The sequence below is a fragment of the Pleurodeles waltl genome, chromosome 10 (assembly GCF_031143425.1).
Source record: "Pleurodeles waltl isolate 20211129_DDA chromosome 10, aPleWal1.hap1.20221129, whole genome shotgun sequence".
Taxonomy (NCBI): Eukaryota; Metazoa; Chordata; class Amphibia; order Caudata; family Salamandridae; genus Pleurodeles; species Pleurodeles waltl.
The window spans coordinates 240682195-240701964 of record NC_090449.1 but is presented as its reverse complement, the minus strand read 5'-3'; the positions used below and the strand labels follow the sequence as shown (position 1 = coordinate 240701964).

The 19770-nt window shown below is 43.7% G+C and overlaps 1 protein-coding gene across 1 annotated transcript in view; it reads left to right on the top strand.

The window, feature by feature from the left end:
• The window catches only part of DNAH3 (dynein axonemal heavy chain 3), a 536699-nt gene that overhangs the window by 157168 nt on the left and 359761 nt on the right, over positions 1–19770 (top strand). The window contains exons 13-15 of the mRNA XM_069210285.1: positions 9333–9511; positions 13505–13689; positions 15453–15576. Of these exons, the coding sequence (XP_069066386.1) occupies positions 9333–9511; positions 13505–13689; positions 15453–15576 (488 nt within the window). The remainder of the gene's footprint in view (positions 1–9332; positions 9512–13504; positions 13690–15452; positions 15577–19770) is intronic.

Genomic DNA, 19770 nt, shown 5'->3' with positions numbered 1-19770 from the left:
CACAGGCTAATTACCATCACAAATTCAGCACTGCCTACATCATGTTGTAACACAGGTTGGTGATTTATCTCCATGCAATCTCACAGAAATGGTCTTCCTAGTTACTTCCTTCAAGCTCCTTAGTCTTGACTTATGTTATCTTGTTTAATGTGCCTTCAGAATGAAAAAAAGGTTGTTGCTACTCACGGTACATATTTATTAATGTTGATTTCAAGTTCATAATCAATAAACACTTGTGGAGATAAAGCTCTGCCAATATATGAGGGCTACTCTTGGGACCTCATTTAAACATAAAAGGCTGCAATACTAATGCATAATTGTGTGCTCAAGGCTTTCTACAATCAAGAGTGAGAGGATCAAGTTGTTTGTTAAGATGAATAGGAAAGGAATAAAGTTCCAGACACCAAAAAAGTGAATGCCATTTACAAAGGTGTTAAGTATTTATTTGGTCGGGGGCGTGGCCAAGATGGCGACCTGCGCGGCCGCTAGTTGAATAGCTCTGCTCCCGGCCCCAAATTGATCCTGTTGTTCCACCCCATACAGACACCCCTAGACGCCGGAACTGCGATTTTAGGTGTCCCGGGTGTGCGAAGCGGAAACGTGGGGTATTGTTTTACCCCTAGATGACAGCCGGCGTATCAAGGGGCGGTGGGGCCTGCACGGCCCGTGCGGTCTGTGTGGCCGATTGTGAAAAGGAGGTAGGGCCCTGATGCGGCCCATACCAGTGTTGGGAGGATTGAAAGAGCGAGTTACGCCTCAGTCCGACAGGCCAGAGTGTGTCCAGCGAATGCAGGAAGATGCGACTGATGTGGCCGGCGGCGCGAGATGCAGCGGTGAAGTTGACGTGCGACGTGCTGGAGAAGCTGCGCTGCCGGGGCAGCCCGGATAACAGGAGAAACGCCACAGTGAGCACACACCCGCACTGCGGGTCGGGCTGAACTCGCCGAGAACTGGAAAGGAGGTGAGCTTGAGATCATAGTCGAGGGCCTTCCCCAATGACTAAGGAAGAGGCCCTCCCTTCGACATTCTGGGGTACCCCTGGCAAGGTACTATAGGGCCTATATTCAACTGGTGCAGCCCTGGGGGAGGGGGGGAGAGCCGTGTACTGTCTGGCTACAAGCGAACACTGCAGTGTCATGTCGGAGGTGGTAATGAAGGGCTCCTGACCCCTTTGGCCAGGGTGGATGGTACGGCCTGGGGGTAATAGGGTCAATAATCAAGAACTGCCCACTAGCAAGATCGAATAAAAGGGCCTGACAGCGAACTGTGACGACTCACGACACCCAATATGCCTGTGTGGACCTGGTAATGGCGGCCTGCTTTTGGGTATGCAAGGAAGTTACTCCTAAACAAACTATCTGAACATTGTCAAATGTAGAGTGACAAGCCAAACCAAGGGAGGGGCAATGTCCCTCTTGCTATAGGTACGTGATTGATCCTTATTAATATGCCCCTGCTCATTTAGAGTACACGAAGGAGTAACTGCAGTCTGGGGGGTGCACCCACTTTAGAAGCTGCATTCATGGTCAAACCAAAAAATGCGAGGTTGCTACCACTGACTGAGGGAACAATGCCTCTTGTGTCTGCCACCTCTAAGGATAACGAAGCAATCCTCCAAAAGATGAATGAGACCCTACAAGCACATTCTGCCCAATTTGGTAAGCTTCTTCAGGCAGTGCTGGACACCAAAACGACTCTAGACGTCAAAATAGACTCAGTGGCATAGAAGGTTAATTTGCTTTGAGTAGAGCATCGTAAACTAGCTGAAAGGGTGTAGAAAATGAGGCCTCATTAGTTGAGGTACAACCAGGGGTTAAAGACATTCAGAACCAGGTGTCGCAGCTGAAGACGGAAATCTCTCTCCAACAAAGAGCTGAAGACGCAGAGGGATGTTCATGGAGAAATAACATTAGTTTTCTAGGATTTCCAAAACAGGCGGAGACACCTAATGCTGACTTATTCATAGAACAATGGTTAACGGGCACGGTGTTACCAATGGAATGGTGGAAACAATGTACCGCCTTTCTTCTCTATAGAACATGCACACCGGATTCCGTAGGCCACCGAGACCAGGAGCCTTCCTAGGCCATTGATAGCTCGTCTCTTCAACTTCCGAGACCGTGACCTGATACTCCAAAGCTTTCGCACACAGGTCCCCTGGAAGTTTGAAAATGCCACCATCACGACCTACCCCAACTACACAATGGAGGTGCAACACAAATGTACTTCATACATAAAGATTAAACAGCTCCTACGGGAATGTAACATTGCCTACTCCTTGCTCTTTCCAACATGCTTGCGAGTGGTGGATGAGTGAAGGATCCATATTTTCCCATCACCCGAGGATGCATGGACGTGGCTACATGCCAAGGGCTTGGTGAACCTCATAGCGAGAACCCCCCAGAGGGAACATGGGTGACACCCCAACCCCGACGCAAAAAAGAACTGGCAGCAAGATACGCCCCTCTGGGCACAGGCTGCTGTGGGCCAAGCACAGGCAGTACTTGAAGCGACCCAACTTACATCTAACCCATATGCTGCCCTGCACGATGATAAAGTATCAGACTCTGATTCGTCAATGGGTCGTGCCAGTGGCTCCACGGTTCCTTCGTCGTTGGGCCCGGAGGTAACACCACAAACAGCTGACGACCTTTAGCCTCATGCGCAAGCCTTGGAGACTGCCACTTGGTTACCACACCCCAAATAAAGACAAACACATCTTCACAGGCCTGGCCGCCGAGACCTAGGCCTTGTGTTCGATGTGCCGATAAGGATGGCTCTGCTTCTTGGCCGGGCTACCACACTTGCTCACCTGTGTGCTGTCTCCATGATGAAAATGGCGACCTGGGGGCATACGTCAACGGCAGCTGAAAGTGGGCATGGACATTGTTGTCATTGATGGGGGCTGATAGGGACAGTATGCCAATTCTCACACCACCACCCCCTACCCCGAGTGGACCTCCGAATGGAAACTGTTCACAGTATTGTTCTTAACTGCACCTGTTGTGCTCACCTGTTACTGGACGATTCTGGCCCTGTTGGCCGTAGCCCTGTTGGGCTCCACACTGTTTGTTGTTTTTCCAATACAGCAAAGGTTTCAACACTGACGATGAGTGGCTGTGAGGGAGGGGCATTATGGATGGGGGACAAGTATCCACTAGCCCCATTGTCATTAGTGGGGCTATGGCAAGAGATCACGAAACAACAAACCACATGTTGCATAACATATTCACGTACGCATGCAGACACACAACTACAATATAGTAATGTGGAAGGTTAGAGGTATGGCCAACACCAGCAAGCGCAATAGGGTACATGCGTACTTAAAGCGACACAATACCCACATAGCGATCCTGCAAGAAACGCACCTCACAGACAAAGATCTACATAACATTAGACCCAAATGGCGGGGTATGGTGTACGGTACAGCCACATCAGCATATGCTAAAGGGGTACTGATTTGGGTGGCTCCAGAGGTTCCCTATGTAGTTGAACGCTCAATAGTGGATAGGGATGGAAGATATGTGCTCCTGGAGGGCTCCCTAGATGGCTATTCCCTATGCATAGCTGGAATATATGCAGGGGGATTTCCTGAAGTCAATTACACCTACACTTTTCCAGGTTCCAACGGCTGATTGCATATGGGGGGGGCAATTTTAATTGCGTACCAAATGTGGATATAGATAGATCTCACCTGCCGTTGATGAGCGCTCCCAGCCGTAGAATGGCAAGTGAATTACGTCAGTAGATGTTAGAGCGGGGGCTCTAAGACATATGGCGCCTCTTGCACCCCCAGGATCGAGAATATTCTTTCTATTCCCCAGTCCATGTGTAACATACTCATATAGATTTGATATTAAGCCCTACCAGTCTGGTCCATAATGCTGTGAAGGCAGATTACTTGTCTAAGACATTGTCAGACCACTGCCCACTGAAGGTCAGCATGCACTGGGGTAGGCCACGCACCTCTTTGCCTACTTGGCAGCTGCCACCCGACTTGTTGGCAGACCCTCCCTTCCGCAAGGAAGTGCTCGACTGAATCTCTCATTTCTTTGCCCTAAATGAAGGGAAAGCCGCGACACGTGCTGTGGAATGGGACGCCCATAATGTGGTGGTGTGTGGACACTGCCTCTCAGCTATAGGGGCAGTACGGCGCATGCTGTAGTGAGACCTAACTGCAGTGGAGACAGACTTGTGTAAGGCGGAATGCGCAGTAGCAGGGGGCTTTTCAGATCCCGATGTTCTCCGCGAACAACGTGCACGGCACAATGAGATAGAGAAGTGCCTGCGCATATATGATTATCGCCATTACATCTCTAGAGCACATGCAATGGATGATCGCTCTGGTAAACTGCTGGCGTGGTTGATACGGAACGAGCAACATCGCACACCCATTGGGGCAATAAAGCTTGACACAGGAATTGTGGTCAATACCCAAATAGCCATAAATAATACCTTCAGACTTTATTATAGTTCGCTCTATGCAGCAAGGCCGGATCCCCCAGCTACACAATTAGCAGATTTTTTTTTACTCACTCACCTCACACCATTGCAGCGCGTGGAGCTGGATGCGCCTATAGCGACTGATGAGATCCAAACAGCGTTATGTCAATTTGCCCGCAATAAGGCTCCCGGTATGGATGGGCTACCGGTGGAATATTATGCAACGTTTGCTAAGCAGTTGACTACACCATTCCTAGACGTGCTACAAGAAGCACAAACGCAGGGTAACTCACAGACTCACAATATGAAGCACATTGATCATGCTTTTACCCAATCCAGGCCGAGACACCCTAGATGCAAGATCTTATAGGCCTCTATCACTGCTTAATTTGGATTGCAAGTTATTATGTAAGGTCCTTGCAAACTGGTTGTTTCTGTTAATTACACATTTAATCCATGAAGACCAGTCGGGTTTCATCCCAGGGCGGAATACCTTCCTAAATATCAGACAACTATTACGATTAATGACGAACACTCCAGAGGGGGAACACTATAAAATTGCGGTATCTTTGGACATCGAAAATGCTTATGATACCCTAGGATGGCCTTTCCTAAAAGAAGCTTTACTCAGAATCGGTCTTGGGCAAGAATTTTTAAAATGGATCAGTATATTATATTCTAACATCATGGCCTGCGTTAAAACAGGCCAAACCATATCCCAATGTTTCCCTATATATCGTGGCACCAGACAGAGGTGCCCCTTGTCACCCCTGCTATTCGCGTTGGCAATTGAACCACTAGCGGCTCAGCTCCGATCGCAAGCGGAAAAATGGGGGATACCTGATGGTGACGAACAATATATAGTCTCTATTTACACTGATGATGTGTTAATATACTTACGCAACTGTACCTCGTCCCTTTCAGAGCTATTAAATTTACTAGATCATTTTGGGGATCTCTCCGGACTGCATGTCAATTGGTCAAAATCCTGTCTGTTTCCACTCACGCCGGTTTTGGAAAATGTATGGCCTGCCCTTCGGCTTTATAGGCTTCAATGGTGCCACTCCACTTTCAAGTATCTTGGCATTCAAATTAATTGCGTGCAATTAAGGGATCCTTACCTTTTTGGAGGTCATTGCCACTGTCGCCATTAGAAGGAGTGGCTATTGGGACCATGATAATACTCCCCAGACTGTTGTATTTCTTCACTGCATTACTGTTGATAATACCTCGCTCCTTCTTCCGAACCTTGAATGGCTTGATGCTAAGTTTAATATGGGGAAACGGTCATCGATGAGTCACACTCACTGTGACACATGAGCCTCTAACGAGAGGGGCCTAGGCATGCCAAATTACAAATTATACTATGCTGCAGCACAGCTGCAATGGCCACTTCAGTGGTTAAAGAAATCCCTACGTGTGGAGACCTTGACAGTACAGGACAGGCTGGGTAGGATCAGCAGACTCGCATGGTTACTAGATCACACAACTCCTCCCTTACATGGAGATATTCTGATGGAAGCGGCTTGCGCGTGTTGGAATGGTTACGTACGTAGGAAAGATTTAATCCCACCTTTTTCACCCAAGATTCTGCTGTCAGATATCCCAGGCGCGAGGAAACTAAAAGCACAACACACTTTGGAACCATGGTTAGAACTGGGAATACACACCATAGGTGATCTTTTCAAGGAAGGGCGCATTATGACATACACTGAAATAGATGAAACCTACGTTATAGGTCCACGGTGATTTCTAACCTACAGCGCGCTGAAACAGCTAATACATAACGTTTGGCAAAGCAGAGACGTTGAACCTCCGTTCTCGCTCATACTACATACCATATTGTCCATCACAGGACCCAAATACACTGTATCCCAGTTATATAGCTCTCTACTAGGGAGTCTTGATTCAGAGCAGGAGCTAGCTCAGGTGCAATGGGATAAGGTCCTCCATGAACCACTAACGCAACATGCATGGTCCACAGCAATTCAGCTGACAAGGGAGGTGTCACGGAACTCCAGATTTTGTTTCACTCAATTTAACTAACTGCACCAAACTTACCTGTCCCCTCACCGCCTTCACTGCATGTTTCCCCACACTAATTATGTCTGTCTGTGTTGTGGGAAACCGGATGCCACTTTCTACCACATGGTATGGACTTGCCCACCCATACAGAGAACCTGGCATGATATCACCTCCTTGACAGGGGAATTGGTTGGTCACACATTACACACCACACCGGAATCCTGCCTGCTGGGAATACGTCCCAGATCGAAAAACGATAGGCAAATACACAGGTGTGTGGATCTAGTATTTGTACTATTCAAACGCCTCATAACAAAGCAATGGAAAGCACCTGGGGCACCTACTACACGTAGCTGGCTGAGTGACTTATTAAAGTGGGCGAGAGCGGAAGCACAAACACTTCACTCCCTCAATGACAGGGGCATAATGATTAAAGGGCTGGGGCTCTGGGATAATGTTATGACCCAACTAGAAGCCAAAGATGACATTCGTCCTCCATGATTTCGCTAGGGTAACACTGTAATTTATCACCTGTCAGATGATATGTATACAGTGGCTCACATCAAGTGTTGATGTTAAATGTTGCATATGGAAAATGAATAAAGAGATTTTTTTTTAAAGTATTTATTTTGTCTCTATATGGATCTGGTATGGCAGGGATGAAAGATCTGTGGCAACACTTCTGAAAAGTTGAAATTTCAATATGTGCCTTTCTATAGGATGCATTATTAGATGTAAAGATATCCTCTGTCAGTCATATGAGCCCGGATGATATCTGCAATATCTGCTCCATGCAGGGAGAGCCCTAGGCTCTCTTCTAATGTGACAACAGTTTTGGTAGAATTGCCCACAGCTTCCACAGCAGATGCTAGCCTGCAATCACCTACACCCAACTATAGATTCTAAAAATTACTGCAATGTCCAACATGAAATAACTGGTTCAGTGTCAGACCCAATAGAACCTGCAGGTCTCCTGGTATAGCAGACCCAGCTAAGGGATATGCTGGTGTGATGTTTCTAGATCAATTTCTCGTAAAGTGGTTGAACACAATATAGTGACAAGGTTCAATATGAATGTCTCTGTGCTATTCCAGTCTGCATGTACGAGTGCCCTGCCACAGTGCGCCCCTCCTCGGGGATACGCCACTGCTTTGTCAGAAATGGTTGTTTAGGCAAGCACCTCTTTTTTATCAGTAATGATGTCACTGTTCTTTTTTTTCATACAGTGGTTGTATTTTCTCTGTACTTTTAGTATTATAGATGATTCTATTTTTTTGTACTAATGGCGTGGCCATTATATTATTTGCTTACCGACCGCAAACTGTTATTTGTGCTTCTTTTTAACCTAAGTACCCCAGTTGTTTCTTAAGAGTAAGCCAGAGATAGTCAATTTCTGACTAAGAAAGAGATCATTTTCCTGAAAAACTTGGGTTTGTCTTTGTAGACTCCATTATGACTTGACAGTTGCTTGAACGTAACATTAAACTGCAAAATGTTATGCAATTTGTGGTCTTTAAAAAGCTTTGACATTTTTTGAATTTTTCAGCATGTTTTGCTTTTCTATTTCTGCAAAAGCAACATGTTCTTTGGAACAATTTGTTGTAGTATCTTTGGTTAACATCAACAAAATAATTCTGCTCAAACCTGATAAAATATAAGTCACAGAAAACAGAAAGCATTTTGCAGTGCTTTGTTGCTGTGTAGTTAAAGATTCTACAAAAAAGGAAACATGTCCAGATAATTCTGCACACCTTTACCACAGTGCAAGAAATGCTCTGGAAAGTGTAACTGTATGCATACTTTTTTCAACTTGGTTGCGTTTTATTAGAGTGAAAATGATCTAACAATGTGCAAAATCCTTGGCTTAGGCAATGCAATTCCAAATCTGATATTTTGCTAAATTTGCACACGGTGAAAATCTGGAAATTCAGCAAACTAAACCAAGCACAAAAAAAACTATGCACCCACCTAAACAATACTGCCTGTTAGAATTTTTGGTCAGCTTCCCTGTGCAGTGCCCCAGGACAGTTTCTAACAGAAATTTAAGGAAATCTTTCAGAGGATAAGTGGGCAGGTCTGTGGCTCTATGCAGAGTCATATGTACCAGCTTTGTGAGGGTAAGTAAAAATGTGTCTGGTTCCATGCTGGATCTTTCTTGCCATCTTTCTTAGAGTAAGTAAGAAAGTATTTAGCTCTGTGCTGTATCTTCTGTGGCTTTGTTTGTGAAATTCAGCAATAATGTCTGTTGCTGTGTGTTGGACCTCATGTGCCATCTTTGAGAGGGGAAGGGGTAAGCAAGAATATCTGTAGCTATGTGCTGGATCTTATGTGCCATCTTTGTGACAACATGAGAGCATGCCTGTGGCTCAATGCTGAATCCTGCACACCATCTTTTGAGGGTAAGTAAGACTATCAATGGCTCTAAACTGGATTTCTGTCACTTCTTTGTGAGGGTAAACAAGAATGTCTTTTGCTGTGTGCTGGATCTTATGTACCTTCTTTGAAAAGGGTTAACAAGAAAGTCTGGTTTTATAGTGGATATTATGTGCCCTCTATGTGAGAGTAAGAGAGCATGTCAGTCGGTCTATGCTGGATCCTACACGTCAGCTTTGCAATGGGAAGAGAACATGTCTGTGGGCTGTATGCAGGTCCTAAAAATAAATTAACATTTTACAATCCCTGATTTATCACCACAGTTTCTTGACTAAAAGTTTTTTTTCACCCAGACAAATTCTCAATTTATGTGATTGACCATAACAGCTAGTGTGCTCTTATATTATGTGCCACTGTTTTTGTAGAGGTGCTTGTTTCCTTTGCCCCGTAAATGATTCTGTTGTAACATGTGCCTACTTGAACTCCTGTAGAAGCTGAATGAGCTGAATGAGCTGAAAGGAGAAATAGCCTCCATGCGCATCACTGTCCCACTCGCCATGTTCTGCTTGGATGCTTTGCGGCTGAATGAAGACCTATGTGCTCGCGCTGAAAGCCTAAAGCAAAGACTTATTTTGTTTGAAGTAAATGAAAACAGAGAACTAAATACCAGGTACGCTGTTTTTTTTCTTCATTTTAATACGTGCTTAAAGACAGTTACTCTTTCTGCCTCACTAAAGAATCCCATTCCACATCTCACGCCAGCAACCAGAAATGGTAAGGTCATATTTTAAATGATATTTAGTAAAAAAAACAATTGAGAAGCAGAGTTGTTGTTTTAGAATGCTCGATTATGGAAATTCCATCCCCCTATGGTAACGCATGCTTTGTCCTTGAAACTTTCCACCCCTGACTTGCGCTTCTGTTAGACGTTCTTATTAATGTTTCATTTTCTTTGGTCCCAATCCCTCTTTCCTTGGCTATTACAGCCTCACAGGATATTCAACCCGACCTTACAAAACCAAAATGATTAACAAGGTAGATCTAAGGTGTGGCCAATTCACGTTTTCTTTTGTCAGTAGTGGAGCACTGGTTCAAGAAAACTCTTGCTTTGTTTCTCACTTACCCAGTTTACTAGATACTCAGAAGACCCAATTAGAGATTTCAAAATGCCCTTATGGATTTTGCTGTCTCCAGCTTAAAGACCCTGACTATAAAGCTACTGGCTGGCAAATGTAGGTCCATCGAGATTTAAAAATCTGGAGGCTGTGTCTGATAAGCCCAAGAAAGAGGACCAGCAACTGTGAAAAGCGCAGAGGCAAGCAATCTTCCTATTATGTACTGCAGTTACCTGAACAAAGTCAGGGTGAGATTGCCCAAGAGCAGAATAGTTGAGCCGCAAGTGCCATAGTCCCAGTAGTTTCTTCCTACCCACCCCTCTTAAACCAGGATCCATAATGATAGGTTGGTGTTCACCATGGTCGCAGTGATATAACTCCCCGTGACAGCAAACAAGAGTGGCAGCATGTTGGCATGGAAAGTCTGAATACGATATTTTCTTGGCTACGAAAATCTTTGACAGAATCCTGAAACCTATGTTGTGGTTTAGAACACATGGATGTGGGTGCAGGCTTGCCTGATGATGGTCTAATCCAGCCATATATGTTTAAGATGGGTGAAATTAACTATTACAGCTCCTGGAGCAGTTGACCTAAGTTTATACAAAGAAATCACATCCCACAAAAATCAGGAAAGGTATAACAACAAGTTAACAGAAAAGCCAGGATTTCAAAGCTTTGTGAAATAAGATCACGGACTCTTCATTATGTTTAGGCAATTGAAGTTCAATACAGAAACCCCCTGTCAACCTGCGATTTGCCTGCTTGCAGAGTTCAGCCAGGAGCAAGACATAGGCATATTTTGTATGTTTGGGTGGTGTATATTTCTCAGATGTTTGACAAAGATAGAATTGGTCTGTTCCTTGAAGGCATTGATACACAAGGTGTAATACCTCAGCCTTGACAAGCAGTCAATGATTTCTGCAAGTGGGAGATCTGGTGGAGCCCAGAAATCAAATAAGCTGATGCATTTTGTGAGCACTGTGCATTGCTCTACTTTAAACTGAGATGAAACAATGCCAACGAATTCAGCACTCTTAGTCTGAGTAATGAATTTATTAAGGCTCTTCCAGGTATCAAATAAAAGCATACGAAAATATGAATATAACCATTTAACTTGAATGCAGTGAAACATGTGTTTTTTCCAAAATAATACTCAAAGCAGTTAAACAATGATAGGCGGAAAATGTGCAATACATCAACAGTGACTTTAGGCAGTGAATATATATATATATGTATATATATAGTCAAGTTAAATAATTAAGAGTTAAAAATGCATCACCATAGAGGTTGAATCCCGAACGGTTGAGGCAGGATGCCGTCCCCCAAATGGGATTTTTCCCTGAGCAGTGCGTCCACTTTCAGGCGAGCTCCTTCCTCAGTATCAAGTTTCCCCATATACTTTAAAGTAGCTCAAGAGGAAGATTCTAGTAACCCCCCTCCCTTCAGTTATGAAATTCAAGCGCTGGCTGTACTCGGTCTTTGTTGAAAACAGGTAAAGGAACGGACCCTGCCCCAATGCGCATTCCAGAGACAGAGCTGTATTTTTCCTTGATGAAACATTCCCAGGCTGAGACTCTCCTATCATGTCTACCTTCCCCATCCCCCATGTTGTGTACCAGCACGGTGTAACCCTGTGCTGGTGAGAAAAGCACAAACACATTCTGTGTGGAAAACAAGCTTGGTGTGGAAAAACCCTGCGCTGCCGCTGTGATGGCACCTGAAGCTAAGCACAAAATGGAGTCGGTGGTCAAGATCGAGTCGGTGGTCAAATACACATAGCATTACACACCACAATCATGCTATCTATCTCTCTGGAAGCCAGCCATAAAAGCACTTTTATAATCTAACTTCTTATTAATCAAGGCACCCAATATAACCATATGAGAGTCTTTTGCAAAAAACATTGGGCTTGCTGTACTCCTAACCCCCAGGTCAGCAGAGGGACGTACAACTTGACCTGGAAGACTACAGCCTCCTGTAACTAGAGATTTCCATTAGACCAACAGAGATGTCAGTGCCTTCAGAGGAGCCTCCACTACTGGGGTCTTCTGAAGCTTTGCTGAGTTTTTCCCAGGGAATGGGTGTCATTATTCCTTTTTCTTGTTTTGGATCGCCAGCTTTTCCCTTGTGGCCCCAAACAGAAAAAAAATGACCTTGGAATGTCTATTTCAATAGGGTGGATCATTTAATAACCATTGACTGACGGCTTAAAGTCAGTTGGATCATTGGTCAAGGTTTCTACTGGCAGAGGCTCTGCTGGTGGAAACTTAGTGGTACCCCTGACTTTAAAGAGGAAAGCTATGATTTGGGTGGACTGGGACAGTCTACAGTAGTGTCGGAGTACCCAGTCCACAAACTCACAATAAGCCCCAGAATATCTTCAAAAGCTTACACAGTTTAAACCAATATTCCTTTGACACATTTTCAATTTGGGGAGAAAGACTAATTTACAATACCCGCCTGTTACTCAAACTCTCATATTGGAAGGTAAGGGCTATTTCTGTGCAAGCCACATTTTGAAGTTTTAACACCATCATCCTTTGATCAAAAATTGCTTCAGTGAGATCATCAAAGGAATTTCATGTTGACTACACAGAGCATTTGTGGCTCCTTGGTCTAAGGTGGATCAGTGTGAAAATAACAGGAAATGTCCATACAGTGTAGCTGCTGTAGCTTGATTAAAAGTACACACAATTACTGAAAATAATAGACCAAAGTGAGCTCTTGATAGCATGCAAGCCCACAGTAGGCCACACTTCCAACCCCTTACAAAAGCCCCTTCTACTTACCGCTTGCCATTGCCCAGTCTCCTCAGTCCTACCACACATTCTACACCTTAGACTCTCCCCCAGGGCTGTACTGACCATTCTGTCACTCTGGAATTTTCCTAGTGGGATGCAGACTAAGGGGGCTGCTTTTAGAGAACGATGGGCTGCCAACACCCAACCAGTGCACCATAGCCCCATTATTGTCATGGTCTTCTGCAGTCGGGTGCAGGTCTAAACATTTTGCCAGGGCTGATTTTGATTTACAGTTCACACCCTGCTCTCTCCTTGTCTCGCCTCCTGGCTCTGTCTGATTTTTTGGCATTCATCCATCTGCCAAACTAGCGTCTCTGCCTCCTCAGCCCTTTCTCTCTTTGTCCCCACCTTCCTTCTTACATTTGTCTCTTACCTCAATTGTGTACTATTTTAGTCTATTTCTTTAGATGGAGTATAGAGAGGAGAATCCCTTCAACAGTAGTGGCCACAGGGGTGGAGTGAGAAAGCTCCAGAGTTGCATAGATGACAATGAAGTTGAGTTGTAACAGTGATGACAATTCTGTTCTTGTTGTTCTGTGTCTTGCTTGTTTTTGTGCTGTTGCCATCTTCTTCCATGGCACCACTACTTTCAAATGATTTATATTTCCAGACAATTCCTTTCCAGTTTGTGCTCCTTTTTTCATTTGTAAAAGAAAGATAGAAAAGTATGCTCTGCAAATGGTCTCTTACAATTTCATAAGCAGGTATGTTATGCAAATCACTGAAACATTTCCTTTATTTCAGCATTTGCAATAAATATGGTGTCATCGCAGCCAAAGCCGTTGAAGTACCTGCGAACACCCAAGAACTGGTGGCGCTGACTGAATTCCTCATAAAAGCCAGTGACGTTACTGTTTACAGGCTGAAGGATGAAATAGCGGAAGCAGCAAACCGCCTGCTATTTCTGCTGGACCACGCCAACCTTCATTGTAAGTGAACCTGCCAAGCGTAACATGGAAGTTCGAATTGAAGAATACATCCCAGTTAAATGAAGTGCATATGCAAGAGTACATTGCCAAGGGTGCCAATAAAGGGTAACAAGGGAGAACATCTTTTTCTCCTGCTTTGCCCTTTAGCACCCCTTGTGTCCCGTGCCCTGGTACTAGGGTTCATGATGGCAGCACAATGTAGATAAAACCAACAGACTTCTTTAGATCTCCATTTATTTTCTGTAGTTTCTACTCATTGGCCCTACCATCGTTCCTCATCATCACATAGGAGGCAGTTGAGGGGCCACAGGTGGGAAAAACGGCCAAGCCTGTGATTCAGTTTTAGTTGAAAGAATTTGGGACTTCACTACTTCACTACTTCACTACTCCGGGAATGTTGGTGAATTGGCATTGATGGATTTCCACTCAAAGCCATCTTCCTAGGATTCACAAGTGCTGGTGTAGGCATCTGCAGTCTGCTGGTTGTTTTATTTCAATTTCATAACACATGAAGTGGCAGCAACAGGCGGTAAGCAACCACAGAAAGTGTGAAAGGGGCACCATATCAAGGTTCTGAACTTATTGTGCTTACATTGAGTGTTCAAAATACACGTATTCTTCCATGGCCCTGTTAAAATATTGATATTGCTTACTGCACTGCATCCTAATAGAAATTAGGGTTGCCTCTTACTTCAATGACAAATAGCAACGTTTTAGAGTTTGTGGCTAGATGTAGGGGGACACACCAGAATATATAGGGTGTGAGGGGCTCTAGGGTGTTAACAGTGGCCCCAGCCTTCTAAAAATGTAAAAGTTTGCCAAATATTGTTTTGATTACAGTTCACACCTCATTAAAATGGTCCACATTTTAGTTCTGTAAATAAGGTTGACTCTGCATTTAATTATAGTGCTGCAGCTGTTTATTTCAGACGTCTATGAATTGTGGTTTAAATCTGAATTGAGGTTTAATTGTGAGATACTCTGTCATACTGATATAAAAGATTTGTATTTGATTTTATTTTTTCACAATAAAACTTTAGAAAACTTAAATACATTTTTTACAAATGTTTTAATATATACAAGTGCAAATGTGTGGCTTATACGCATTTCGGTGCACTCATACTCTTTGGTAATTAGTAAAGTCTGAAATAGCCACCATGTTTAGCACTGGTCAAGGTCTTGGGCTGTTTGTGCCATTGCCTCCTTGTTGGGATTCCGACTATAGCTTAGGGAGGGAGTGAAAATTGTTTGTAGAACAGAAATTAAATAGGGGGTTTATAAATAAATAAAAGGCATTTGATCTGAGGCCTTTGATCAGCGATAAGCAGCAACGCAAGTGCCTGCGACCTAGTGCTTGGCGCCAGAGAGCATTCCACATGCTGCTGCGTTGCTGGCGGCCATAAATGATACTGCAATTACCTTCAGGGCGAGTGATAAACACATATTGGGCACCATAAATACATGAAAATCCAAACTGGTGTCCAAACAATGTACACATCATTAACTTGTTTTCAGTGCCTGTTCCCCACTTGCCATTTTCTGTTTTACTGGGACAAGAAGACATTATGATATGCTGGATAGAAAGGGGACTACTTATGTTATGCGCCAACCAATCAACTGTTTTTGTCTTTTCTTTTATCAGATGCACAAATATTCTGAGAAGTCATCCCTAAGATCTGTCAGTATAATTGTGATTCACAACCAACCTACCAGTGTTCTAATGACTGTTGATTTAGGATTATAATTTGTGTATTTTCTTCTAGATGATGACTTGAAGTTGAATAGCACTGTCTTCCACTGGCCAGAACAGATTGAGACAATTCTTGAGATTAATGTAAATCGGCTGATGGCCAGAAAAGAGCAAGCAGAAGACGACTTGAGAAAGAGGTATGTGAGTATGGATGGCTCTTCTGAATGGATCAGTACAATTAGCATACAATCAAATTTTTAAATTCCCTTCTCTGAATGACAAGTCACAACCAGGATTGGAAAAGTTGCTTTGGGAATCTAGTTTAAGGATATCACCAGGCCCAGCTCCTAGTGCATAAGATTTTTTTTTTTAATTAAATATTTCATAACCTGGCTCTGACCTTCTCAGAAAATAGTAGGTAACCCTGTAGTTTTTTATGATTACTTCTCTTTAGTGAAATGCTACATTGACTTCTGGGTATCTGGCTCTACCCCCAGATAAATCTCTCCCTTGTGGCCTTTTAGTTGTGGTGTAATGCAAATCCATAGGGTACTCCTACAAACTGTAGTGGGGGGGTGCTGAGATTCCATCATCTGGCAGATATGAATACATATTAAAATGGATGTGTCTGTAGTAAGGGGAGGGTATACTCTGTCATAGGAGCTACATGGACTTAGTTTACACATCTGTTTCCCTGCCAAGCTGTAGACAGAGGAACTGCTGCACAGTGTTCTATCTCTGTTTTCTTAAAGGTTGTGACACCCACTTCAATCTTTCTCTCTTACGCAACTGGGCAGTTCTAGGTAGCTGGCCTGCATCGTACTTGTATCACCTGCATGGAAAGATTATCTGGTTGCCTCCTGCCTGTTCTGCTTGGGAATTTCCCTGAACTCTGTGAGAAATTGTCTCTTTTGTGAAAAAAAGAGTATGACTTAAAAACCATAAACTTGGTTGAACTTCATCATAGGTCACAGGCAATCCCAGAATGACCTCCAGCGCAAGAAAACAAACAGCAGAGTCCTTCAGAATACACATCTGTACACATTAAGCTTTATACTAATCCATAAAGGGTCTAGCTGGCCAATGTTCTAAAAAATCCCTTAAGAAACAAACATTAATCAATTCTACCCTTGCCAACCACCATCCATATTATTAACTGTTTAAACAATATGAAAAAGAAGCAAATACAATGCCCATACAATACCTTGACTCAACAAGAATGCTGGAGCGGTACAGGGCTCCGAATTCTAAAGGCACTAGAGGAACATACAAATAGGAGAAATGTGCAATACACATGTTCCTAACATAACATAACATAACATAAATAACACAATGTTGGACCTGGGCCTTTGTGCAGGGTCATCCCTAAAGTTTTTGCCTACTTCCTCCTATTTCTTTCTGGCCAGCTGTTGTTGGCTTAAAGCTCTGGGCACTTTACCTCTGCTAAACAGTGCTAAAGTGCATATTCTGTCTGTGTAAATTGTATGTGTAATAAGCTTTTCCATGATTGGCATATTTGATTTACTAGCAAGTCCCTAGTAAAGGGCCCTAGAGGTGCCCAGGGCCTATAAATCAAATGCTACTAGTAGGCCTGAAGCACTGATTGTGCCACCCACATAAGTAGCCCTGTGAAACGTGGCTTGGATTTGCCACTGGAGTGTCTGTGTGTGCAGTTTTAAACTGTCAATTCGACCTGGCAAGTGTACCCACTTGCCAGACCCAAACCTTCCCTGTTTATACACGTAAGGCACCCCTAAGGTAGGCCCTAGTTAGCCCCATGGGCAGGGTGCAGTGTATGTTATAGGTGGGACATGTACTGGTGTGTTTTACATGTCCTAGCAGTGAAATACTGTCAAATTCGGGTTTCACTGTTGCAAGACCTATCTCTCTCAGGTGAACATGGGGGCTGCCTTTAAATATTTTTTAAGTGCAGTTTTCCTTTGGGAGCAGATAGAAATATGGAGTTTGGGTTGTCTGAACTCACAATTTAAAAATACATCTTTTGGTAAAGTTGGCTTTTAGATTGTCAGTTTGAAAATGCCACTTTTAGAACGTGGGCATTTTATTGCTTAAACCATTCTGTGACTCTGCCTGCTTGTGTATTCCCTATCTGGGTCAGGCTTACAGTTGGGCTCTGTATGAATCCCCTGTAGACAGTGACACAAAGGGAGCAGGGGTGTAGCCTGCATATCCTGATGGGCCATCTGGGCTAGAGTGGAGGGAGGAGTGGTCACTCACACCTGATTGGGCTGTGTCTGCCCTTACACAATGCTGTCTGCAATGCCCTGGTGTGAGTCTGGAGCCAGACCTGAGCAAGGCAGGATCTTGTGGACAACAGAGACTTTCCTTTGAAGTTTGCCTACTTCAAAGGCAGTAAGGGGTATAAGTAGTGGAACCAAAACCCCAGATTTTTAGATTACGTCTTGAACGAAGAGGAACTTCTGCCAAAGAAACGAGCTGAAGAGCTGGAGGAGGAGTACTGCCCCTTTTCCTGTGACTGTGGTTTGCTGAGTTGGTCTACAGTTGCGGCATCTGCCTGAAAGAGGACAAAGACTGGCTTTGTGGTATATTCCTGCTTGTGAAGAATCTCCAAGGGCTTGGATTGAGCTTTCCTCCTGTTTTGAAGTCTCAGGGCTATGAAAGACTTCCTCTGCCAGCACTTGGACTCTCTGCTGAGACGCTTGACTGCCAAGTGGTGCCCTATCCCGTTCCTGGGCCCTTGAAAGGTGAAGCTGGTAGAACAAGGATTGAAATCCATGCACAGGAAGCCATGCAGGGAAACCTTTGATGCACCACCTGCAACAAGGCTGTAAAATGACACGCCACCCTCTGCACGGCTGAAATCGATGCACCACCTATATCACAGCTGGGAAATTGAGGCATCACCTGCATTGCAGAGGTGAAAAACAACGCAACACCCACTTGTGGCTGTTGGAAGCAACGCAAACCCCACGCAGCGCGGTTTCCATCACCGTGTGGCCAGATTGCTCATGCATCATTACTGGGTGTCAAAATTCATTGTGAACCTGCACAGACCCGAGGTGCCCCGTCGGGAAAACAATGCACGGCCTCACTTGCGAGTGACAAAACAACGCATCACTGACTTTTTCGATGCACACTCACCCAGGCAGCTTTATTTTTTACACAAACCAGGTACTTTGTGTAACAATCAATCAATCAATCAATCAAGGAGTTTGTAAAGTGCACTACTCACCCGTAAGGGTATCAAGGCGCTGAGGGGATGGAATGTGGGGGGGCGCTGCTGCTGCTCGAACAGCTAAGTCTTGAGAAGTCTCCGGAAGGTGAGGAGGTCCTTGTTCCGACGCAGGTGGGTGAGATGAGGGTGGGAACAAACATTTTCCATTGTTTTCTATGGAGTAAGACTCTTTTTCTTTTAAAAATTCATATCTTGACTTTTGTATGTTGGATTTTTGTCTTTTTGGTCTTGTTTGATTTAGATAAATATTGCCTATTTTTCTAAACTCATATGGTGTCCATGTTGTAGTTTTATCACTGTATTACTGTGTGTTTTGGTACAAATATTTTACACATTGCCTTTGAGCTAAGTCTGACTGCTTGTGCCAAGCTACCAAGGGGGTGAGCAGAGGTTATTTTAAGTGTGTATTTCCATTGCCCTGGCTAGAGTGAGGGTCCCTACTTGGAAAGAGGGCAAACTGACTGCCAACCAGAGACCCCACTTTGAATACATCATATAATATTGTATAGCATAACATAACATAACATAACATGGATGATCTTTATTTGCATGATTAAATGAAATCTTTGCAAAATATAATTAGTACACATAACATAAAAATACCTCTAATACTTATAGTGTCACAAAATCATAGTTAGCTGTAAAGTGCATATAATAAGATGCTGTAAAAAATACCATAAAAATGATTGTATAAATACATTTTGACCAGTCAATGATTTTAAGCAATTGTTGTTTGTGTATGACTCAAATATTTTTCAAGAACTTGGATAAAAACTTTAACAATCTAATGTTCAAGTGAGTATTTTCAGCGTTCAGCGCCTCCATAATAGCCTGTCTGCATGTCTGTGCATTAAGAATATTAAAAGATCTGTGCAGGAGCTCTCTGCATGTAAAGTACTGAGCACAGACATACTGTATGCATTTCTCTTCCCAGTATTACAGAGACTGCAGTTAGTGTATATAGTTCATATGTGTCAGTTAGGCAGAATGTCCAAAATTGGAAAAAAAACAACCGGTAGTACATTAACTTAAGTTTGATATACTTTGAATAATTTGTGCCCAGAAAAGTCTTGTGACATTTTGTATTGTACATGTTTCTCACCATCCAAGCATGGCAAGCAAGGCTGTGCACTTATCCTCTAGTTTGCTGACCTTGTGAGCGCTGATGGAAATA